This window comes from Leptodactylus fuscus, chromosome 9 (genome assembly GCF_031893055.1).
Source record: "Leptodactylus fuscus isolate aLepFus1 chromosome 9, aLepFus1.hap2, whole genome shotgun sequence".
Taxonomy (NCBI): domain Eukaryota; kingdom Metazoa; phylum Chordata; class Amphibia; order Anura; family Leptodactylidae; genus Leptodactylus; species Leptodactylus fuscus.
Window position 1 is genome coordinate 82,356,641 of NC_134273.1, and position 25,988 is coordinate 82,382,628.

General features: G+C 43.8%; 1 protein-coding gene across 1 annotated transcript; it reads left to right on the plus strand.

Moving 5' to 3' along the window:
- Positions 1 to 157: 157 nt before the first annotated feature.
- On the plus strand, positions 158 to 25,390 carry IL17RE (interleukin 17 receptor E). Its single transcript, XM_075287596.1, has 15 exons — positions 158 to 519; positions 13,508 to 13,643; positions 16,740 to 16,846; positions 17,054 to 17,177; positions 17,369 to 17,505; positions 17,965 to 18,027; positions 18,888 to 18,954; positions 19,311 to 19,480; positions 19,590 to 19,637; positions 20,608 to 20,653; positions 20,918 to 21,072; positions 21,504 to 21,572; positions 23,364 to 23,418; positions 23,554 to 23,661; positions 24,522 to 25,390. Exons 1-15 carry the CDS (start codon positions 343 to 345, stop codon positions 25,154 to 25,156), a joined length of 2,097 nt encoding a protein of 698 aa, XP_075143697.1. The 5' UTR covers positions 158 to 342; the 3' UTR covers positions 25,157 to 25,390.
- The last annotated feature ends 598 nt before the right edge of the window (positions 25,391 to 25,988 follow it).

Below are 25,988 nucleotides of genomic sequence, written 5' to 3' on the forward strand. Positions count from 1 at the left end.
GTAAGAGTCATCTCGGGGAGAGGTCGACTGGCAGGAAAAGTATTGTGTAAAACACATAACATAGACAGAAGTGGGTGGAAGAGCCGAGCAGGGAGGAGGGAGGTGCAGCAGCCCCGAGGAGGAGCGAGCGCAGCCCAGCAGGGTGGTGACAGGCATGCAGAAAGGTGACAAACTAAAAAATGTGGCCGAGCCGGCTGCAGCAATGCCACTGACTCAGGGCGCCTGTAAGGAGGAAAGCCAAGTCACAGGATACTGAGCGAGAGTCCCCCCGCAGCATGGGGCCTGCGTACTGCATCCAGGTGGGCTAGTGACAGTCCGCTATGAGCTGAACCTCTGGAATCCATGGGGTGTCTGGGATTTAGGAGTTGTCTTCCGCTGGTCTTCCTCACCTTACGAGTAATACTCCTGGTAAACATCAGCCGAGGGCAGGACTCCTGCAACCAAGAGGAAAGTGGAGTCGAAATATTTGAGAAAAATGTCTCCGCCAACTTCGTAAGTGATTTATTTGTGCAGATTTCTGTAGATTTACGGAATATTTAGAAGGATAAATATAGAGAGAGATGATATACCATAGATAGATGGATGGATAGATAGATAGATAGATAGATAGATAGATAGATAGATAGTGGATGGATGGATAGATAGATAGATAGTGGATGGATGGATAGATAGATAGATAGATAGATAGATAGATAGATAGATAGATAGATAGATAGATAGTGGATGGATGGATAGATAGATAGATAGATAGATAGATAGATAGATAGATAGATAGATAGATAGTGGATGGATGGATAGATAGATAGATAGATAGATAGATAGATAGATAGATAGATAGATAGTGGATAGATAGATAGGAGATAGATAGATAGGGGATGGATAAATAGATAGATGTTTGGTATGGTGACGATAAGGACACACTGTTTGTTATATGGGGTGATGGGGCGCTTGTATCTTTTATGGCGACCATCTTTGAGGGTAGGTCTTCTAACCTGGCCATGCACATCAGATAAATGTCATCTGAACCTGCAGATTTTGCTGAGCTCAGCCGACCTCCTCTTGTGTATCTGGTCCTCCTGACTCACCCCAATAAACTGATGTCAGGGAAAGAAGGGTCGGACATGCTGGACTTCAACATGCCCAATCCTTTTCTCCTCAGCCAAGCATGTATTCATTTACGATTATGTCTTGGGATGGTTGGGGCTGAGCACACCTTCTCGTATATCGGAACCTTAAATTTAGGTTCCGCTTCTCTCCTATTGTAGTCTGGGTGTATAGAAACATAGATGCCAGTACTAGCGTGTATTGTATAATGTATATATGATATGCGCTCACCTGGCGTTTGGTTTTTTTTTTGCATGCGTGACCCAAAGTGCGCCTTACCCTCTGCAATGTGAACGTTACAGAACAATAAAGCTTTCTCTTATTCTATATGGATTATACATAGTATATTCTCTCTGACTGGAACCCAATGGACCCCATTATAGTCGATGGCTGCGGTGCCAGTCACCAAACGGATCCGCTGCCTTTGTTTTTGCAGAAATACTATGGCGTACACATCGGCGCTCCCAGTGATAGTATCTCATCCATATCACTCCACCTCTCCCCATGATGACCTGACGGGGTCAATAGCAGAGATTTGATGTCTTTTATACGCCATATTGATATGTTTTTGCTCTATATGTAGCTACATAGCATATAACACAGGGCTCGGGATCTATACTAAGAAGCTGACAATCTATGTTGAGAGTAGGCCAGCGAGTCTAGTAAAATGGCCGCCATTTTACTACATGAGGGAGTCTTCATTATACTAACAAGGCCTTGTGTACAGAGATATCAGATTTATAGCGACACGTGACAAAGAGCCGCCATATCTTGCATATTTCTGTCTAGAAGAATGTCAACAAACGGGCTAAGTGTAAGACATAGTAGTCTAATATGTGGATGGCGGCCATGACAGCTGCCTGAGGGCCATAGCTATTGTGGGGCAGGGGTACTGGCTGACTTTGCCACATAAGAGGGCACCAGTGTCTTGAATGGCATATAATAGGCAGGGGGCCATTACTCATTCTGCTTTGGGGCCCAGGAGTGATAAATTACACCTCTGTGGTAGTGGCTATGGCGGCCATTTTGAAATTCACACTGGTGTAACTAAGCAACGGCATTGTCTAAAAGGACACCATTGTATTCAGCCTTTAACCCCTACACGGGGATCTGGATTTCGTTGTTTCGTTCTGTCTTCTGAGGTGGCCCCATGTTTGGCAGCATCTGACCCAGTGGGCCGAGAGACGCCATTGTAACGCACCAGGGATCAGGATGGAGAATGGCAGGCGAAAAGGTACAGAAGTCAGGATCAGGCCAAGTTCAGGTACAGGTATCGGGCCGACGGGGACTAAGCCAAGAACAAGTCAGAGGTCAGGCCAAAAAATTGGGAACGGTGAAAAACATAAGGTGAACCTACTTCTATAGAGGAGGGCCAGCAGGGGACGCAATTACTGGTGTGTGCTGGCCCTTTAAGAGACAGAGAGAGCCACCATGTGCACCCTATGGGCTCCTAGTGAGGACACGGGACTGGATCAGGGCAATGGGCACTGCCACCAGACGCAGGATGTCAGCGGCAGCGCCCAGCCATAGTGCCGGGGTCAGAGGTCCTATGTATACATGGCCTTCTATATGATGCAACTGTGTGTAGACTATACGGAGGTGTACAACAGTCAGAGGGCGAGGGAATTCCCACGTGTATATGACTAGTGGCAACAACCGCCATCACCTAATGGAAGTTTCTATATAGGACATGTTGTACATGTTGTCACCCGACATTTAAAGGGGACCTGTCCTCTCTCCTGACATGTCCTCCGTAGTAAATACTTGTAAACCCCTTAAAATTCTGGAACATCTCTTGTGTTGTTCCTCTGTTATTCCTCCTGGAAATATATAAATGCATTGATCACTGGTCAATAGGGTGTGTCCTTACACAAGACATGTCAAGGCCCTGTGATTGACCGCCATACTGTATAGGATCCAAATAACACAGCATGGAGTGAAATATCGCGATCAGCGCCACCTGATGGTCAGATGATCAGCACATTTATTAAAGCTTGTAATGCCCAAACTTTTCGGTTTGAATGGCTTAGAATAACATACCTGCCTTCTTCCAGAAACAGTGCCACACCTGTCCACAGGTTGTTTGTGGTATTGCAGCTTCACTTCAATGGAGCTGAGCTCTAATACCAGACACGACCCATGCACAGGTGCGGCTCTGTTCCTAGAATAAAAGATGTTTTTTTTTCTGGTTGTGTTTTTGGATTATTGGTGGGCCGAGGCCTTTTGTTGGGTTACATTCCTGGTGTCTATTATGTTGTGACCTCCGTAAGACGCAGACAGAAGGTTTTTGTTCCTATATCTATAGGGTCGGCTGGTAGTCATGGGGCTTCTGTGACCTTACAGCCATATCTATCCTCTGATGTTTATATAGTGCTTGTAACTTGGAGTTGACGTCACTGTAGGTCAATGGATATGTAGCAGAGCTGACTGTGTTCTCATGGCTCTCTATGCTAGAAAGGCTATTCTTCTCCTGCCTTTAGATGTCTTCTCCGCGCCACAGTTCGATATATAATCCATTTTTTGTTGGTATGCAAATGAGTTTTCTCGCAGCACTGGGGGCGGTCCCCAGCACTCAAACAGCAGTGGGGCGTTCCCAATGCTGTGAGAGAACTCTCCAGCGCCACCTCTATCTTCTTCAGAAACGGCTCTTTTTCGCGTCTTCTTCTGGCGGTGGCTTCAAACTTCTAGGCCTGGAGAGTTCTCTTGCAGCATTGGGGACGCCCCCAGTGCTGTTTGAGCGCTGGACACCGCCCCCAGTGCTGCGAGAAAACTCATTTGCATACCGACGAAAACCAGATTATATACCGAACGGCGGCCTGGAGAAGACATCTAAAGGTAGGAGAAGAATAGCCTTTCTTAAGGCTACTCCTACATGTTAGTGAGAAAAAATTAAGTTTTAATGATAGGATCCCTTTAAAGTGTCCACAGCATTAGGATGAGCACTGGACAGCGCTGTACATGGCATAGTGGCTGTGATTGGTATTGCAGCTCAGCCTATTCACTCGAATGGGACTGAGCTGAGATCAGATCATGTGACCGATGACTGTGACATCCCTGGCCTGTGACGTAGAGGCGCTAGTGCTTCAAACACCTCCCCACCGATCCTTAATTGATGAGCCCCTTTAAGTTGACCTCCATTAGTTAGGGGCGCCAATATTTTTGCAATTGGCTGTGATCAGACAGGGAATCTCTGAGTCTTATCAAATAATGTACCGGGTCCTGTAGGATCAGTTATACGCCCCCGGGGTGACGTGGTGCCCCACTTTTTTAGGCACGGACATCTTTTCCCAGTGTGGGATGTTACATGAGACTGCGGTTACGGTCAGGCCAGCGCTGGCGGTGTTAATATCAGATACGTGTTTGATATCCGCCACCACATCCTCTTATATAACAGGTGTTGTCGGCCCGCTGGCATCTCATAGGAGCTGATACCGTATTTGTGGTCGGGCGCGCTGCCATCCTGTGAATTATCAAACATCGCTTTTCGAGGAAATTACATAAGCTTTATATTACCTGCATATCCCTTTAACAGACATTAACCCCTTCGCCGCCTCATTTCTTTAAGGTTGTTGCCGAAATTTTCCTCCCGGACCATTGCGTCTCTAGACATCTTCAAATTTTCTTATGTTTTTTCTTTTTTGGTTCGCAGTTTTTCAGATCCCACTTCCGCCTGCTTACTGTTTCCAAAGCCGTTGAAGCTTTTGGCCTTTTCTACAAAACATCCCCTGCTACACATATGACTCACTCACTGGCTCTATCTCTTATCGATCATTGTGTCAGTCTTTACTGCGGTTCTAGAATTCTATTCATAAATGGTAACCCCCCCCATTGGATTGTGTTTCACACTTTACTGCAATGCATGATACATTCAGCAGAGTCATCATATGGGTTTTCTTAGAAACCCACAACCAAGCGTGAGCAGATCTTTGTGGTGGGTTCTTGCCCTAGTTTTCGGCGTTTTTTGCATTCTCCGATGATTTTTGGGTGTTAGTACCTGGAAACTGTCTCCGAGTAAATTTAGGTAAATTATAGAATACGGTGAAGACATAAAGAATAGGTAGAAAATGTTATGCAGACTGTTCTGAGATGTATAACGTTCTCTACTGTCAAGTGGGCGGTCCTAGGCTGGAGCAGAAAGACACGGACCGCCCATCTGACAGTAGAGAGATTGATCGTGTTGAAGTGAATAGCAGTGATTTCTCAGGAATGGCGTGGGCTAGAGAAAAAATTCCAACTGGTGTCCACTAGAGATGAGCGAGTACTGTTGGGATCAGCCGATCAGAACAGCACGCTCGCATAGAAATGAATGGACGAAGCCGGAACGCGGGGGTTAAGCGGCCGGTCGCCGTCAAAGCGGAAGTTCCAGGTGCATCCATTCATTTCTATGGAGTATGTTTGTAGTCATGGCTAGCTGCCAAGTGGCATGTTGTAAACGAATCTCATTTACATATGATCATGTGATTAGTCAGATAGGGAATGGTTGTAATATTCTGCGGCGTGTTCGTGTCTTTCCAAACTTTACCTGTGTGAACACGTCTCTATCATCGGCATGTTTATTGATGTAAGAGAAAAGGAATTGTGAGAGGAATTAAAGGGGGTTTCTAGGGATAGGTCATTAGTATGTGATCGATGGGGTCGACCCCCAATGATCATCTGGTTGGAGAGGCCACAGCCCATTGCACCCTCTTAATACCAAGAACAGCGCCATACATTGTATAGTGGCTGGGCATGGTATTGCAGCTCAGCCTCATTCATTTTCCTTCAGTGGGGGTCCGCCTCTCCAATCCGGCCCACTCTAGTACCGGACACTATATAGTGGAAGGAGCCTGAACATGAAGACCCTGCCCCTGTATAGTATTGCCGATTATGTCTATGGTGAAATATGATCGGCTGATGTTACAGGCCCGAAGGCCGCCATGACCTTTCCTGCAATGTTGTAATGGAGACCGGATGTGCATTCAGTCCATGTTCACACAAGGCTTTATCTAGAGAATACAGAAAGAATGTGGATATTTATCTACTGGATTTATCTCCTTGGACAATACAATACCCGACAAGACGGAGAGGGACGTGCTGTCACCAAGGCTCTCAGTAGTGCAGCCTCAGGCTTCGGGCCTGTAACTTGAAGCGATCCTGTCTCATCCTACAAGTCGGATATTAAAGTTTGGTTTTGACAATTACAATTTAGACTGAAAAGTCTTGTGACTCTTCCGGGTATTACGAGAAATTCTTAAAGAGCGAACAAACGAGCGCGTTCTGACCTCGGCGGTTTACATAACTATACGGAGACTTGTATGGGATGGGAATCGTAAACACCTGTAACAAGCGATATCAGCTTGGCGGGCGGCCATTGTCAATCCGTAGAGATCCCATATACGACATATGTCATTATTAACCCTTACACAACACAGACATCGTTGTGTTTTTTTTTTTTCTTTCATTTTTTACTACCTGCCTTCCAAATTCCATAACTTTATTTCTTTATGTTTTCATTTACATCGTCATATGAGAGCTCGGTTTTTGCAAGACAAATTCTACTTCAAAATGGTTCCTTTTATTCATTGAGGTCGTACGGCTAGCAGAACGTTCATCCCATAATTATCCCCGGTTGTCATACTAGTTCTATATACAACCTCTTGCTATATAATAACCCGCCTGTCCCCGCCCGCTCTGAATCTCGTCATTTTCTTTTATGTCTTTCCTTGTGGGTGGAAGATGCAAAGTAGTTCCCCGAATTGTGAATTCATCACTTGTCTTATTATACAGGGAGAATTTTTATTGCAGTAATCTGTGTGTTGGGCTGTAAACGCTCCCTGCCGGTCTCCGCTAACATGGCGGCCTAAAAATATTCCTTGACAAGCAGGTGCTCGTGCCGTATAATAATTTGGGTGCATCATAGGTGGGTTTTTTTTCTCAAATTGGAACCATGCTGTAGGTTGCCGACCCCTGGTCTAAGCGTTTGGAGTGTGACGGACTTATTCCGGGTTTTGTCTTGGGGGATCTGCACACTTTGATGTGGCCAAACCTTCACTAAGAAACTGCAAAACAGAAGAATTCACAGAATCTCCCCAGAGGTCAACAAAATAATCAGGTGATGTCTCCTGTAGTGAAATATCCTGAATGGTAAGGCCATAAATCTAAAGGAGAACAAGGAGATGGACGGCTGCAGTTTATGGTTGGAGAGGCCATTATCAATCTAAGTTATTATTAAAAGGACATTGTATTCCACTAGTGACCCAGCCTGTCTGTAATACCGGACCGGACCCGGTCTGACAGCTTTCCATCTTCTGCATACAGGCGCTAGTGTGATCCTAGTGTGACACCAACTTTATTATAGTCAAATACAACTGTTACATAAACAATAAAAAGATATAAAAACAAAGGATTGAAATGTCAGCCCTTGTAATACTTACCCTTATATATAAGACAACTACTCCTATGTACAAGAATATAACTACTATAATACTGCTCCTATGTACAAGAATATAACTACTATAATACTGCTCCTATGTACAAGAATATAACTACTATAATACTGCTCCTATGTACAAGAATATAACTACTATAATACTGCCCCCTATGTACAAGAATATAACTACTATAATACTACTCCTATGTACAAGAATATAACTACTATAATACTGCCCCCTATGTACAAGAATATAACTACTATAATACTACTCCTATGTACAAGAATATAACTACTATAATACTGCCCCCTATGTACAAGAATATAACTACTATAATACTACTCCTATGTACAAGAATATAACTACTATAATACTACTCCTATGTACAAGAATATAACTACTATAATACTACTCCTATGTACAAGAATATAACTACTATAATACTGCTCCTATGTACAAGAATATAACTACTATAATACTGCTCCTATGTACAAGAATATAACTACTATAATACTGCCCCCTATGTACAAGAATATAACTACTATAATACTACTCCTATGTACAAGAATATAACTACTATAATACTGCCCCCTATGTACAAGAATATAACTACTATAATACTACTCCTATGTACAAGAATATAACTACTATAATACTGCCCCCTATGTACAAGAATATAACTACTATAATACTACTCCTATGTACAAGAATATAACTACTATAATACTGCTCCTATGTACAAGAATATAACTACTATAATACTACTCCTATGTACAAGAATATAACTACTATAATACTACTCCTATGTACAAGACTATAACTACCATAATACTGCTCCTATGTACAAGAATATAACTACTATAATACTACTCCTATGTACAAGAATATAACTACTATAATACTACCTCCTATGTACAAGAATATAACTACTATAATACTACCTCCTATGTACAAGACTATAACTACCATAATACTGCTCCTATGTACAAGAATATAACTACTATAATACTACACCTATGTACAAGAATATAACTACTATAATACTACTCCTATGTACAAGAATATAACTACTATAATACTACTCCTATGTACAAGAATATAACTACTATAATACTGCCCCCTATGTACAAGAATATAACTACTATAATACTACTCCTATGTACAAGAATATAACTACTATAATACTACTCCTATGTACAAGAATATAACTACTATAATACTGCCCCCTATGTACAAGAATATAACTACTATAATACTGCCCCCTATGTACAAGAATATAACTACTATAATACTGCTCCTGTGTACAAGAATATAACTACTATAATACTACCTCCTATGTACAAGAATATAACTACTATAATACTGCTCCTGTGTACAAGAATATAACTACTATAATACTACCTCCTATGTACAAGAATATAACTACTATAATACTACTCCTATGTACAAGAATATAACTACTATAATACTACTCCTATGTACAAGAATATAATTACTATAATACTACTCCTATGTACAAGAATATAACTACTATAATACTGCTCCTATGTACAAGAATATAACTACTATAATACTGCTCCTATATACAAGAATATAACTACTATAATACTACCTCCTATGTACAAGAATATAACTACTATAATACTACCTCCTATGTACAAGAATATAACTACTATAATACTACTCCTATGTACAAGAATATAACTACTATAATACTACTCCTATGTACAAGAATATAACCACTATAATACTCCTCCTATGTACAAGAATATAACTACTATAATACTACTCCTATGTACAAGAATATAACTACTATAATACTGCTCCTATGTACAAGAATATAACTGCTATAATACTGCTCCTATGTACAAGAATATAACTACTATAATACTACCTCCTATGTACAAGACTATAACTACCATAATACTGCTCCTATGTACAAGAATATAACTACTATAATACTACTCCTATGTACAAGAATATAACTACTATAATACTACTCCTATGTACAAGAATATAACTACTATAATACTGCTCCTATGTACAAGAATATAACTACTATAATACTGCTCCTATATACAAGAATATAACTACTATAATACTACCTCCTATGTACAAGAATATAACTACTATAATACTACTCCTATGTACAAGAATATAACTACTATAATACTGCCCCCTATGTACAAGAATATAACTACTATAATACTACCTCCTATGTACAAGAATATAACTACTATAATACTGCTCCTATGTACAAGAATATAACTACTATAATACTACCTCCTATGTACAAGAATATAACTACTATAATACTGCTCCTATGTACAAGAATATAACTACTATAATACTGCTCCTATATACAAGAATATAACTACTATAATACTACTCCTATGTACAGGAATATAATTACTATAATACTACTCCTATGTACAGGAATATAATTACTATAATACTACTCCTATGTACAGGAATATAATTACTATAATACTGCTCCTATGTACAATGAAGGCTCAGTATGCAGCATTTTCAGTATATATTGTAGCTCTTTTGGATGTGTCGTCTCCATCTTTATGGATATTTTGTATTCTTTGGTAATGGAATATGTAGCATTTACTTTGTTGGTTATTAATGCCGCTATCAATGTTATGCATCTATTACAAATGTAACACCCAGGCGGGTCACCCACGGATACAGTGTACAGTATGTTATACCAGGCCCATGGGTGAGTCAAAGACAAGGCAGATAAGATGGCTGCCATAACATGGGCAGCTGTTACATATTAGTCAGCTGAATCCTTCTACCCTGACTACCTCAGTCCTCACTTTCTCTGGTTAGTTTGGGTCCTCCACCTATGGGTGGTCCTCAGCTGCTCCCATTTTATTGTCTATTCATTATATTGGACCGTGTGTGATATTTTGCTAAGGGGTCATTGGCGTCAGAAGACAGACCCATGACGACAAACTGAGGCTGGGATGAGGCTTGCATCTGAGGAGGGGGTCATTCTTTAACAGAAAGGTGGGGCATAAACAAGAAGCACTATTTATATTGATAAAAGGGGCAAAATCTAGAGTAGAAAGAGCGCCCCTGTTCCTGGAGGACCCGCCATGTGCCTGGATTACAAGCATAGATCATGTCTTTCAGTGGACACAATGTAATGCTTAATTTCACCACTGGAGGTGCTGCAGGGAAAGGAAACACTTAGTTCCAGGCTCCTCCAAAGATTCCAGGTGATGGCAGATTACCTTTCTGATACCAGGACCTCTCATATAAAGGGATACCCAAAATGAGACAACCTGTAAATTACTGGTAACTAATCTCAGCACATATAAATAATCCCTTCATTGACTTGTTATACATCTGGAGAGATTAGTCCATTTACTTCGCAACTAAACGGAACATCTTGTGCAAAAGCTAACAGACAAGAATAGATGAACAATGTAGGGTATAGATCCAAAACAAACATTTCCTTCCTGCACCCCGAACCCGTGTGCCAAATGTCTGGGCAGAAGAAACAAAAACACAGTGTGTGCCACCTTATTGTATACAGGAGAAGATTCTTCCTGAGGGTAAATAAAGTGGGACACCTACTTGACCCCTTCATGTCTGAGACAACAGCTGTATAGGATAGAGGAGAGAAGCTGAGCTGTGTGATATATAGCGTTATATGATAGAGGAGAGAAGCTGAGCTCTGTGATATATAGGGTAATATGATAGAGGAGAGAAGCTGAGCTCTGTGATATATAGGGTAATATGATAGAGGAGAGAAGCTGAGCTATGTGATATATAGGGTAATATGATAGAGGAGAGAAGCTGAGCTCTGTGATATATAGGGTTATATAATAGAGGAGAGAAGCTGAGCTCTGTGATATATAGGTTATAGGATAGAGGAGAGAAGCTGAGCTCTGTGATATATAGGGTTATATAAAAGAGGAGAGAAGCTGAGCTCTTGATATATAGGTTATAGGATAGAGGAGAGAAGCTGAGCTCTGTGATATATAGGGTTATATAAAAGAGGAGAGAAACTGAGCTCTTGATATATAGGTTATAGGATAGAGGAGAGAAGCTGAGCTCTGTGATATATAGGTTATGGGATAGAGGAGAGAAGCTGAGCTCTGTGATATATAGGGTTATATAATAGAGGAGAGAAGCTGAGCTCTGTGATATATAGGTTATAGGATAGAGGAGAGAAGCTGAGCTCTGTGATATATAGGGTTATATGATAGAGGAGAGAAGCTGAGCTCTGTGATATATAGGGTTATATGATAGAGGAGAGAAGCTGAGCTCTGTGATATATAGGTTATATGATAGAGGAGAGAAGCTGAGCTCTGTGATATATAGGTTATATGATAGAGGAGAGAAGCTGAGCTCTGTGATATATAGGGTTATAGGATAGAGGAGAGAAGCTGAGCTCTGTGATATATAGGGTTATAGGATAGAGGAGAGAAGCTGAGCTTTGTGATATATAGGGTTATAGGATAGAGGAGAGAAGCTGAGCTGTGATATATAGGGTTATATGATAGAGGAGAGAAGCTGAGCTCTGTGATATATAGGGTTATAGGATAGAGGAGAGAAGCTGAGCTTTGTGATATATAGGGTTATAGGATAGAGGAGAGAAGCTGAGCTCTGTGATATATAGGGTTATAGGATAGAGGAGAGAAGCTGAGCTTTGTGATATATAGGGTTATAGGATAGAGGAGAGAAGCTGAGCTCTGTGATATATAGGGTTATAGGATAGAGGAGAGAAGCTGAGCTTTGTGATATATAGGGTTATAGGATAGAGGAGAGAAGCTGAGCTGTGATATATAGGGTTATATGATAGAGGAGAGAAGCTGAGCTCTGTGATATATAGGGTTATATGATAGAGGAGAGAAGCTGAGCTCTGTGATATATAGGGTTATATGATAGAGGAGAGAAGCTGAGCTCTGTGATATATAGGGTTATATAATAGAGGAGAGAAGCTGAGCTCTGTGATATATAGGTTATAGGATAGAGGAGAGAAGCTGAGCTGTGATATATAGGGTTATATGATAGAGGAGAGAAGCTCAGCTCTGAATGAGAGCCTTTTTTGCAGGCGGAGTTTGAGGTGGATTCTGTGTCAAAATCCGCCTGCAAATAACTCTGTGACATCTCTGCCATATATCTGAATACAATCCACATTCCTGCAGGTTTATTTCCTGGTAGCGGGCTCGTGGTGATCCCATCAGATTAATGACACCGCCTGTGCCAGGATGTTTTACTGTAAACAGAGAGACTTTATTTATCCCTTTAATACTATAATTGTATTTTACATTGCACATTTGCACGCCCAGCCCCGAGGCCTCCGGCTGAATGAACCTGCATAGCGGCCTCTCTATAAAGCCACGCTCTCTGGGTTGTGTTCTGTTCCGTCCAAGATTCGGATTAAAATTGGTGAAGAAATGTAACTGATGTTTAAGCGGACGCCATCTCCGTCTTATCCCATGTGGACCCGAAGGACGGAAACACGAACGCTAGTGTGAACCAAGTGCAAGTGTAGGGGAGGCCTGGAATATTCCATGATATAGCGGCTTTATTAGTGGAACACTGCTCAGTATATATTATATTTATGTTCTTTGCTATACTTGGGGCTCGTTTTTTGCTTTCTAACATTTGTTTTTTTTCTTTCATTTCAGGATTATATATTTTCTGAAGGTAATTGTTTTTTACTATTATTTATAGCGTTAAACACAACAATGTCGTATACAGCTGTATATAGTATTGTAACCATCGTATAGCAACGTATATATATAATACATGAGAGGATAGCCATATAAGTATATCCATCAGACATGAAGATCTGATTGACGTCACCTTCACAATCTATAAGGATATCCATTATCTATACTGTATTCCCTGTACAATACAACCCTGTATACTCCGTCCCTGTATATACCTCTATAGCCATTACCCTAGTGTATATGAAGACATAGAATAGTCTGTTTTGTGTTTTTTCCTTACTAGATAAGCCTCAGTTTCCCCAGAATTCGAGTGCCCCCGCCTCATACTGGGCCCTTCCTCCGGAATCTCTCACCGTATCCACCGTATCGCTGCGGGAAGGGCCGTCATGTAAACCCTGCATACGAATCCACATCTCAGTGAATGCCACAGGTAAGTGAGGTTACGTAGTCGATGTGGTCGAAGACCAGTGCAACAAACTTTTCTAACTCAATGCGGCTCCTTTGCAATACCAGACACGGCCTGTGCACATGAGTGGCGCTGTTTCCATGTTACCTTTTGTTTCTGGTCTCATACAGCATGTAATAGAGGGATGGCGTGTGATCTCAGTACTAGGTCAGGCTTAGATACCTCGGCCCTGTGGATGTCCTTGTGCAATGTTTGTAGCTGCTGACACTATAGGTCAGTGTGTTTGTGCTATGACGTAACTGACAACCTTTGTTACCGAGTGGGCGCCCTGACCACACTGCAGGACAGACCGGGCAAATTCCTTCTTGGAAGCTTCAGCTCAACGTTTATGGGGCCTGTGAGTGGTCACCGGGTCATATGTGGACCGGCATAGCAGAGTTATGTAGCCCGGTATAGCAGAGTTATGTAGCCCGGCATAGCAGAGTTATGTAGCCCGGCATAGCAGAGTTATGTAGCCCGGTATAGCAGAGTTATGTAGCCCGGCGTAGCAGAGTTATGTAGCCCGGCGTAGCAGAGTTATGTAGCCCGGTATAGCAGAGTTATGTAGCCCGGTATAGCAGAGTTATGTAGCCCGGTGTAGCAGAGTTATGTAGCCCGGTATAGCAGAGTTATGTAGCCCGGCATAGCAGAGTTATGTAGCCCGGCATAGCAGAGTTATGTAGCCCGGCATAGCAGAGTTATGTAGCCCGGTATAGCAGAGTTATGTAGCCCGGTATAGCAGAGTTATGTAGCCCAGTGTAGCAGAGTTATGTAGCCCGGCGTAGCAGAGTTATGTAGCCCGGCGTAGCAGAGTTATGTAGCCCGGCGTAGCAGAGTTATGTAGCCCGGCGTAGCAGAGTTATGTAGCCCGGCGTAGCAGAGTTATGTAGCCCGGCGTAGCAGAGTTATGTAGCCCGGCGTAGTAGAGTTATGTAGCCCGGCGTAGCAGAGTTATGTAGCCCGGCGTAGCAGAGTTATGTAGCCCGGCGTAGCAGAGTTATGTAGCCCGGCGTAGCAGAGTTATGTAGCCCGGCGTAGCAGAGTTATGTAGCCCGGCGTAGCAGAGTTATGTAGCCCGGCGTAGCAGAGTTATGTAGCCCGGCGTAGCAGAGTTATGTAGCCCGGCGTAGCAGAGTTATGTAGCCCGGCGTAGCAGAGTTATGTAGCCCGGCGTAGCAGAGTTATGTAGCCCGGCGTAGCAGAGTTATGTAGCCCGGCGTAGCAGAGTTATGTAGCCCGGCGTAGCAGAGTTATGTAGCCCGGCGTAGCAGAGTTATGTAGCCCGGCGTAGCAGAGTTATGTAGCCCGGCGTAGCAGAGTTATGTAGCCCGGCGTAGCAGAGTTATGTAGCCCGGCGTAGCAGAGTTATGTAGCCCGGCGTAGCAGAGTTATGTAGCCCGGCGTAGCAGAGTTATGTAGCCCGGCGTAGCAGAGTTATGTAGCCCGGCGTAGCAGAGTTATGTAGCCCGGCGTAGCAGAGTTATGTAGCCCGGCGTAGCAGAGTTATGTAGCCCGGCGTAGCAGAGTTATGTAGCCCGGCGTAGCAGAGTTATGTAGCCCGGCGTAGCAGAGTTATGTAGCCCGGCGTAGCAGAGTTATGTAGCCCGGCGTAGCAGAGTTATGTAGCCCGGCGTAGCAGAGTTATGTAGCCCGGCATAGCAGAGTTATGTGACCCGGCATAGCAGAGTTATGTAGCCCGGCATAGCAGAGTTATGTAGCCCGGCATAGCAGAGTTATGTGACCCGGCATAGCAGAGTTATGTGGCCCGGCATAGCAGAGTTATGTGGCCCGGCATAGCAGAGTTATGTGGCCCGGCATAGCAGAGTTATGTGGCCCGGTATAGCAGAGTTATGTGGCCCGGTATAGCAGAGTTATGTGGCCCGGTATAGCAGAGTTATGTAGCCCGGTATAGCAGAGTTATGTAGCCCGGTATAGCAGAGTTGTATATGTATATCAGCATGCTCGGCTATGATTGTTTTTTGAGTCCTAGTGTGAACGGTTACTAGTTGTTATTGTATATGAAGGGCACCTTGGCTGACAAGCGGTCGCACACTATACCCGGTCGCATCCTGATGAATTTGCATTTCCCCATATTGGAGCCAAATATAATTTTTCATGCTACTTGGCATTGAATGTGGCCAAGCAAATCACTGCTGTAGGCAAAATGTGGGGTGATGAGGCCGAGTGTGCCCGTAGGCAGGAGGGGAGGGCGCTGCTGGATTCTGTAGGAGGTTACCCTATAGCAATATGATTGGGGTAACCTGTGCAGATATTGGAATAACCTCACACCCCGAATACACCCCAAATACCCCTTCATCCACAGATGCCACCGTGTCCTCATAATAGGTGACACTGTCCACCAAGGTAGCCCATAACAAAGCCAAACATCTAATGCAGCTGTCATATAACATAGAGTCAATATTGGCGCTCCCTATCTATGACTGCCAGCCGGAGTGCCCCCATAACCCCACCAGTCACATTGCTGACCTATAACACTACCCGCCAGTGTGTTCCACAGCACAGTTAGCCAGAACAATGCCCCCATAACAATCACTGCCGCAGTGCCCCTAAAACACGTAGTCGTAGTCAGGCTTTAGTTTTATTATTGAATACACAGTCCATCGTCCCGCACCGGATTGGCGAGCGGCTCCTCCGGGGTGCCCGTGTTTGTAGTATAAGATATTTTATGGTATTTACAAAGGCCTTTCCCAGATAAATGAAGACTTTCCTGGCAGCGACCTGGGCCCAGAATAACACTACTGATGTCATAGCTGCGGTATTATAGAGTATATGTAAGCAGAGAAGTACTGCCCTCTAGTGGGAACTTTATAAATAGCTCTAAATTTACCCAACTATTAACCCCTTAAAGGGGACCTTTCACCTCCTCCACCAAGTACGATTTTTTTGTGTCTTTCATTAGTCGCCGCTCCTGATTCCAGCACAGTTGTAACTTCTTCTCTAGCCCCCACCATTCCTGAGCAATACTTACCAGTACTAGACAGACCATAACATGTCAGTGTTTTCTGGACTGTTCCTTTAATGCTGCTAATTCAATGTTTTTGTCTTTTTTTTTCTCTCCAGCCCTCCCCAAACTCCGAGGTTTCGCGGTCCAGGGTTTAGATTTAAGTGAAAACACTTTTCGTTCATTCACGATTGAAAAGAAAAGACATTCTAAAATAAGAGATTTGGTAAGTGGTAATACCGAGCAGTGCGCTCCGACCTGGGGCGCTCCGGCTGCTCCAGAACTATTACTCAGCATGCAGGGAGTTGTGGCTTTGCAACAGCCAGAAAGCGAGAATTGGTGACCACTGATATTGCTCTCTGCTGCTCCCTAGTGGATATTTTACAGAAGACATTCTCTTACTAACCCACATTGTGTCTCCGTTCTGTTCTAGTGGGAGGTGACATATGACTGCTGGACCGTCACACCAGGGCAGAATATATCTGTCACACTGCTCACCATACCCAACTATGGCCTGACACTTAATACAGTATACTACCTCCCCAACCCAGATGCAAGTAAGTTCCTTACACAGCATATCTAGTACAATGGGAATAGTGCAATTCTTCATCTCCCCTGTGGGGGCACTGCAGGGGAATAGATCACTTGCTGATGGGCTCCTCCACCAATCAGATGTGATCGCTAGAATTTCCATCAGTGGGAAACTTCCCCCTGTAGAGTAACACAATGTCTTCTCTGTCCCTTAAAGCACCAGATTTCTGGTATAAGCACATAGCGGAGAATAAGTCGTTCGAGATCTCTGTCCCCAAAGGCCAGAATGTGAACGTGCGGCTGTGCTATAAGGCTATCCTCTGCAAGGATCTGGAAACCAGCGGCAAGAAGCTGGTAAGACATCAGAGACATCCTTCAGTAGGATGTAGCGTAATAAAAAAAAATTCAATAAACACAGTTTAATTTTGGCAGGACTGGCCACCCATCTAAGGTGTACGCGCGAGTCCCGTGATTTAATGGAGTATCCCGGGACTATGATATCGATTGCTGAGACCTTTTCACTAATTACCAAGCACAGCGCCACACATTGTATAGTGGCTGAGTTTGGCATTGCAGCTCAGCCTCATTCATTTTAATGGGCCCAAGCTGCAGCATAGCCATGTGACCCATGGGTATGATGTCATGGCTTAAGAAGAGGAGCTCGATATTATGGTCCCCGAATACCCGTTTAAAGTACCCATACACCTGAAGAGTCCCCACAATGCATGACAGACATTGGACCTGCCGGGAAACTTTGAAGGCCTCTCCAGTATTTTGGGATCTGTACATTTACCCTCTTACTCTTTCCCGCAGGTCAATTCCACCCAGAATGTTTCTCTGTCATACGAGAATTTACTGCCATGTTTATGTATTGAGGTGAGTGTGATTGATAACGTTCCGACCCTTCCTCTACACTTCCTTCCTAGCCCTGTCTTCGGTGCACCTTGTGCACTCATATTCACATTTGCAGATTTTTTAATGCTGTTTTTGGATCCAAAGCCAGGAGTGAATTCAGGAAGGAGGAGAAGTCTCATCTCTCCCTTTGGTTTTAACACAGCATAAATAAACTGGATCAAAACCTGCATGTGTGAGCATATTCTTACACCTTTCACCAACTCCCGTCCTTTCATCCTGTAATAGCCGCCCCTCCATTGATTCCAGCACAGGTGGAATTTTTTCTCTAGCTCCTACCGTTCCTGAACAATCAGTGCAGCTAGTTTTGGTACCTGACTCCCTAATGTCCAGTAGGTGGTGTCAGGCAGAGGTAGGCTTGGAGGCGTGGCTCAGCTTCCTGCCTCTGATTGGAGCTCTTAGTCACGCCCCCTGACCTGCTCCTGCCCAACAACACCTACTGGACATTAGGGAGTCTAGTTACATATCAGGCACTGAAAACAGTTGCGCTTATTGCTTGGGATCTATGGGGGCTAGAGGAAAAATTCCAACTGTGCCAAAATCAGAGGAGCAGTGCCTATGGAAAGAACTGGAGTTGGTGTAGATGGTGAAAGGTTCTCTTTATGGCCTCTACCAGGCAGCTGTACTGCAGGAGGAAATTCCCATATAGATGAATGGGTGTCCACTGTTTTTGGGTTACACCATACAGTTCCCCTACACACCTAGTAAAACAGAATGCACATGATCTCTCCCCTAGCCATCCTTAAAGGCACAGCATTCCATATAATAGCAGAAAGAGATATATTGGTTTTCTGTACGAACTGAACATGTCGCTTCTTCCACAGGCATTTTACACCCATCGTGATAGCAGGAGGAAGAAGGAATGTCCTTTCGAGGAGCAGCCCGATCCATGTAAGAAACATATACATATTATATATATAGTATATATCTACATATCTTGATGCTAAGGAGCAACTACCAGTACTTTATATACAACAGATTGTAAAAAAGGTAAAAGTTGTGTCTGCCTATAGATACCACTAGGGGGAGCTCCCTGCATGCCGATTTATACAGTCTCTGTTGAAGAGAATAGCAGCCTGCTCCTCCTAGTGTCAAATGCCAGAAGGACAGGTTGTATAAGAGATCAGTAATACCCCTGGGCATAATGTAGCACATGTATAGCATTGTTAGCTGCCGGCCCCGTATACATTGTATTCACTATATACAGTCAGGCATGTAACAGATCTTCTCACCTCTTCTCTCCACAGACATTGAAGAACTGCTGAAGGTGTCAGTGAAGGAAATCCGTCACCACTCCAACACCATGGTGGTGAAATACGCCAGTTCGTGTCTTCTTGAGCCCACCGTGACATTCTGTAGAAAGCAGAATGGGAGCTGCATCACCGAAAACGAGGCTGTAGTGAACAACTCTGCGGGGGTAATAGTCATCTCATATCTGCAAGACTACAACTCCCAGCATGCCCTGACTGCTCACAGAGTATTGTCTACACCGCTTGTAATAACCTACGTCCTTCTGTATCTTGCAGGATTATTACCTACACAGCGTCGACAGAGATCATCACCTGTGTTTTAAGGTAAACCCTTTGCCTATATATTACACTATACGTCTATATATTACACTATACGCCTATATATTACACGCTCGGGGGGGGGGATTTATCTCACCTTGTAGGCCAGAAATTGCTTTTCATCTTTACGCCACCCTCTATGAGGCCGTATACATGCAGTGATATCTACGCTAGCCATCATCAGACATCATATTTGCCCTTTTCGTGCCTTGTACACCCAGAAAACTGATGAATTTGATCATCTCTCTCAATAATAGAACTGTATGCCGTCAGCTCCCTCTAGTGGCGGCTATAATGAGAAGTAACTGTATATTTCTTCCTGCTTTGCCATGACATGTTGACACATGTGACCAGTCACTGGTTACAGTGGTGACCTCGAGGTGTCCATGTATGACCCCCACTATGGTCAGTGACTGCAGCAGTGGTCACTTGTCACGTCATCGCTGGGTGTATAGAGACGAGTCAGGGAAGCATCAACAGGGGACTAGTAAGGTCAGTTTTACATATTTTGTTATAGTACACTTTTTTTTTTAAACGTATGATAATGGACGACTCCTTTAAGAAAATCTGGCCAGCAGGTGGCAGCAGTGTGGTTTATTACACTACCTGTCCAATGAACTTTGCCTTGACTACATAACTTGTATGAGATCTGCTGTAACTTTTATGGCTTTTCATGGGCTTTCTGCATTAAGAGTGTAGCTTTTGGGGTGCAGGGCTTAGCAGTTGTACCCGGATCTGGTACTGAAGACCCCGTTATGACAATAGTATATTGTATACGACCTATATACTACTGCAGTATACTGTATCCTATAACTCCTCACTATAGCAGGTTATGCAGAGACCCCACATGGCACCTGCTAGGTGGGGCCCCTGGTACAGATATTGTATTAGGGCCCCTGAGCTTGACATCGCGCCTCTGTTGAGTCTAATATCGTAATATCTTCCTAATATCTTAATATCTTCTGTTTGTTCACAGTTCTCACTAAGGAATCGCACCCATATCAAGTGTCCTCGTAGAAGAGGTAAGCCGCTGGTAACCCAAGCACTGAGGAGTGTGATCTCTGTAACATGACATTACTATGTAGCCCTTTAAAGACTTCTAAGGGGGAATTTCCAAAATTTGGTGCATCTTTCTGCAGAATACTGGCCGGACTCTCTGCAGGTCTCCCAGAACTTTTAACCTTTCCATAGCCCTTACATGCCCATATTACAGATCTAGAGATGTCTCCATAGTCTGGACACCTGCAGAGCCCCGGAGCATTATTCTGTCTTCTGCTCGGTTTCAGATCGGCTCTGGGACGTGGATCTGCGGCTCCATCTATTCACCGCACTGCTCGCCATATCCTCGGACATTCCGGCGTCTTTCAGTGCCGCGGTGTGTCGCCAGAACCTGCAAACCGGAGACTGTGACCGTCAGTCCGTCATCTATAATGTATCCACGGTGAGCAGCAGAATAGGCTGATGATACAGATGTGATCTCTGAGGGCCCCACTAGAATGGAGGGGCCCGAGCACCCTGCTCCTCCTCCTCCTCACTGTGTCACACCGACGCCCTGGCTATGGGGCCGACCAAAACAGTCAAGTATCTCGCTCGGCTCCTTCAATTAGTCCCATACAAATTTTGGTACCCCTGATGTCATCATGGGGCCCAAGCAACCAGACATGTATTGCCTCACCCTTTAGTGGCCAGAATGATAGAGTGAATGGCCCATATGATGCAACTGGGCACTTGTGGGCCCCTGGTCCCTGCACCATAGGGCCCTATGCCAAAAATCAAGATGAGCCCCCGCCCCCTGAACCTGCGCCATGTGACTGATATTATATGACATGTAACATTACTGGACCCTGTTCAATGCAAATGTTTCTTCCTCAGCATCCTGAAGTCGGATCTAAAAATCTTCAGCTATCCCTCCCTCGGCCCGGCGCCGGAGAGTGCATCAAGGTAAGAACCTCACTTTAATGAGCATTGGTGAGATCTGAGCCCCTGGTCAATTCACAAAACAGCACCACCCCTGTCCTCAGGTTGTTTCTGGTATTACAGCAGTGAACAGAATGAAGCTGAGCTGCAATACCACACACAACCTGTGGACAGGGGTGGCGCTGTTTTGTTGATTTACAGTTCCAGCAGGAAATTACATGTTATTTAAAATCTCATTTTTATATTAAACATATTTTTAAAGAATTTTTGGAACTTTTGTTTTTTTAATTTTCCATCTTATTTTTATCAATATCCCTGGCTCTAAGCCTAAAGCAGTCTATGACCTCCTGTCTCCTGGGTCATAGACACAATGGTCTGGAGCAGACACTATAGACTTCTATGGGAAAGTTCCAGACGTGGGGGAGTAGATAAGCATGACTGTAGGATTCGGGGTCTTATCTACAAAGACATGATAGCTGTGACCATCAATGTGCTGAGAAGTGTGGCGGGGCTGTGAAGAAATCACCTACAGAAAAGAGGAAGTGGTAGATATCATTTGGCTTAGTGGTCAGAGTCAGAACTGCAGGATTTTTAGTAACTTTTTAAATCTAGATGCAATAACATGGAATATTTCTTTAAAAATTTTTTCCAAAAATTCTTTTAAAACACGTTTAACGTAAAACGTGATTAAAAAGTAGGTCAACACATTCCCTTTAATTGGCACGCTTCGGCCATATTGTTCTTCCAAGGTGTCGAATATCAAATTATTAATAATTCTGGACTCAGGAACTTCCTAATGTCGTAAGATGAATGGCTGACAATGGTTGATGAATGGTGAATAGATCCCCATGTAGGCGGCGGCGGCGGCCGGTACGTACATAGTAAGAGCTGGCATTGTGCAGCTGGCGCCAGCTATAGGGATCCCTGTTGTATTGTTACCGGGTGACACAATTCTTACCTTGATATTTTCCTTGGCGCGTTACTTTTCAGTTACCATTCATGGGCTGAAACAGAGGACGACGAGTGACAGATATTTGGCCCCGGACGCTAAACTAGGCCATAACCAACCGTACACACAATGCTGCCATTATCCTATACAGGGGTGTAATCTGGTACTGGGATAAAAGAGGGCAGGTATGCCCCCAAACATCATAACGGGCCCCTTACCCTGCCCGATCCCGTCACATACCAGCTGTTTCACTCCTTTTACTGTTGGGCAGGACCGGAGGTTGCACCCAGAGCAGATTGTAGATGAGGGGCGTTGTCAATATAGATCAGCCCAGAGCAGCCGACCACCCATCTTGGAAGGGATTGTCTAGATTTTGGGGGTTTTTTAACCAAAAGCAGATCCATGAGAATATCCCTTTAAGTTCAGAGTATACGGCTCCTGAGCGCCCTCTGTTGGCTGCCTAGCCCAGTTTCTCTATAACCTTGGTGCCCCTGGGGAAGTTGACACCCTCCGCCCAGCCCTGACTCCGAACCCACCTCATTGTGGTGTTGTGGCTTTTGTCAGACACTTTCGGTAATAGTTACACAATAATGTTACACAATCGGCACAACACAGACACCAGAGATTCACACTGGTTCTGGCTGCGTCATGGACGTCCACAGGCAGCCAAAGAATGAAGAGTGAGATGGAAGCTGAGATATATAGCGCTGTCTGATAGGGTTTTATTGTGCCGTCATAATACATATATTAATATACGGCTGCATTATGGCCATCTGACAAGTGACCACAGCGCCCCCTTATGTCAGGGTAATATACACAGCTGTATGTTCTGCTGAACCCGTCTAACTCTTGGCTTTCCCCCGCAGGTTTGGCGGTCTGATGTCCACTATTCACACCACTATCTCATCTGCTCATTTGATTGTAAGTGTTTCTCTCCTGTAGTTGGGTTTGGTCCCAGGGATGGATGATATAGGGTCATGGAGGTGCACACTATGGGAGGATTATAGTTACCGGTCACTTTACCGCCACTCACTGCTCTGTCTCTTTCCTCACCAGTTTCTCACAAGCGTCTTGGCCTCGTCGCTCTCGTCACATCGCTGGTGGTTTTTACATTGATTTTCACCATCTTCATCATTTGCCGAAGGATATGGAAGATCTTTACAGGTGAGAAAACACGACTAGGCAGTATTTTTTAAGTACTGTATGGCAGTATTACTCTGGCACAGTCTGGTGGTATTACTTGGACACTGTATGACACTATTATGCATTTACCGTGTGTTACTTTTTATATGTACTATATGGGAGTATTATATACGCAATATATAATCCAATTGTTTGGCACTGTATGGTGGTATTATTTTTGCACTGTATGGCGCTATTATGCATTTATTGTTTGGCACCTATTTTGCTGGCGCTACGTGGTAGTATTATATAGGTAATGTACTGTATGAAGGTATCACTTGGACACTGTATGGCACTAATATGCATTGGATATGTGGTATTTTTTATAGGTACTATATGAAAGTATTATGTGGGCACTGTATGGTGGTGTTGTATTAGTGCTGTATTGCACTATTATGCATTTACTGATTTGATATTTATACTCCAGGCACTATATGGCAGTAATATATAGGCAATGTGTTGGTGGCATTATTTGGATGCTGTGCTTCACTATTGTGTATTTACAGTGTGGTACTTTTTATAGGTACTCTATGGAAGTAATATGTTGGCAACATATTGTACACTGTATGTTAGTATTATTTTGGCACACTATGGCAAACTATGGCATTTACACGGTGGCATTTTTTGTAGGCACTGTATTTTACACTATATGCTAGTATTATTTAGTCACTTGGGAAATATTGCATTGCTGTGCTTTTCCAACCTCTGAAACCAATACTGAAGTGGCGGGGCACTGTGAGGGTCTGAAAGGTTGAAGAGGGCAGGGTGCCCAGATCTATCAGTGTGTATATGGGAATTTGGGCCACTATATAACCATATAATTGGTTTCTCTCTCTATACAGCTCCACTTTGGAGGAGGACCATACTACTCGTCTACTCCCCCGATTCGGCAGAGTACAAGACCCTCATCTGCGCTTTTGCCGACTTCCTGCACAGCATTCTGGGATGTGAGGTCATCTTAGACCTGTGGGACATGAACGCAGTCAGCCAAATTGGAATGTTGCCCTGGTTTTACCAAAAGAGGGAGCTAGTGACTCAAAGGAAGGGCAAAGTGATGATCGTATGGTCAAGACGAAGCAGGACCATGTACGAGCAATGGAAAAACCGTCAAATCAACACCATTGGATGGAAAGACTCTACTAATATTTTTGGAGCTGCCCTGTCTTGCCTGGAGAAAGACTTTGAGGTGCAACAGGATCATGAGACCTTGGAGCACTATACCATGGTCTACTTTGAAGGACTTTGCGAGAAGAAGGATGTCCCCAAATGCTTCAGGAAGATCTCCAGGTACCGCTTGTTGAAGGACCTCTACAGACTGGTCAGCCATCTACAAGACACTACTTGTCTATCTCCGCCATGCCTGATAAAGGCAGTAGCCAAATACCTCATGAACAATCTTATAAGCTCTGAGAAAAAACGGGGCCTCCAGGACCACATAGACCTATGTAGAAGGACACTTGGTGAAGATGCCAGATGATAATGGGCGAGGGGCAAATTGACCCAGTGGAAAAAGATCGACCTAGAGAGATCCACCACATTTATGGAAATCTGAGACATCTCGAGTCTGACACTTGGTATAAGATATAGTGGCCCTTTAAAGAGGACCTTTCGCCACCCCCACCTAGTCCACCTCTTTACATCCTTCAGTAGTTGCCGATTCACTGATTCCGGTGCAGCTGGAATTTTTTCTGTAGCCCCTACCAATCCTGAGCAATCACTGCTATAAGTTTCAGCACAGTTTTGTGTTCTGCTGTCAGGTGGGCGGTCCTACCGTAGATTGTAGCAGAAAGAAAGGGACCGCCCACCTGACAGCAGACAGCATAAATGTGCTGAAACTTACAGAAATGATTGCTCGGGAATGGTGGGGGCTAGAGAAAAAATTCCAACTGATCCAGAATCAGTGGAGCAGCGCCCATTAATGGGTGCAATGAGTTGAGATTGGTTATGGTGGTGAAAAGTCCCCTTTAAGAATGAGAAGATGTATGTACGTCCGCATATGCCCCACCCCTGGATTATGGTTGTACTTGTAGTTCAGCAGTGATCGGATTGGTTGCTATGGGAAAGGCTTCCACTCTTCTTGGAGACACCATCTTCAATTTTTTAACATTGATCCCTCACCCCGATATCAACTGGATCCTCCAAAAGTTTCCTGCATTGGAGTAACATGATTGTCCCTTGTTGTAGTCATAAGTGGAGTTCCCCTTTAAGACATAGCGCCAGTCCTCTTCACCAATACCTACAAAGATCTTGGGGTTGTGTGTCCACAGCAACCAATCAGAGCTCAGCTTTCTTTTTCATGAATTCTGATT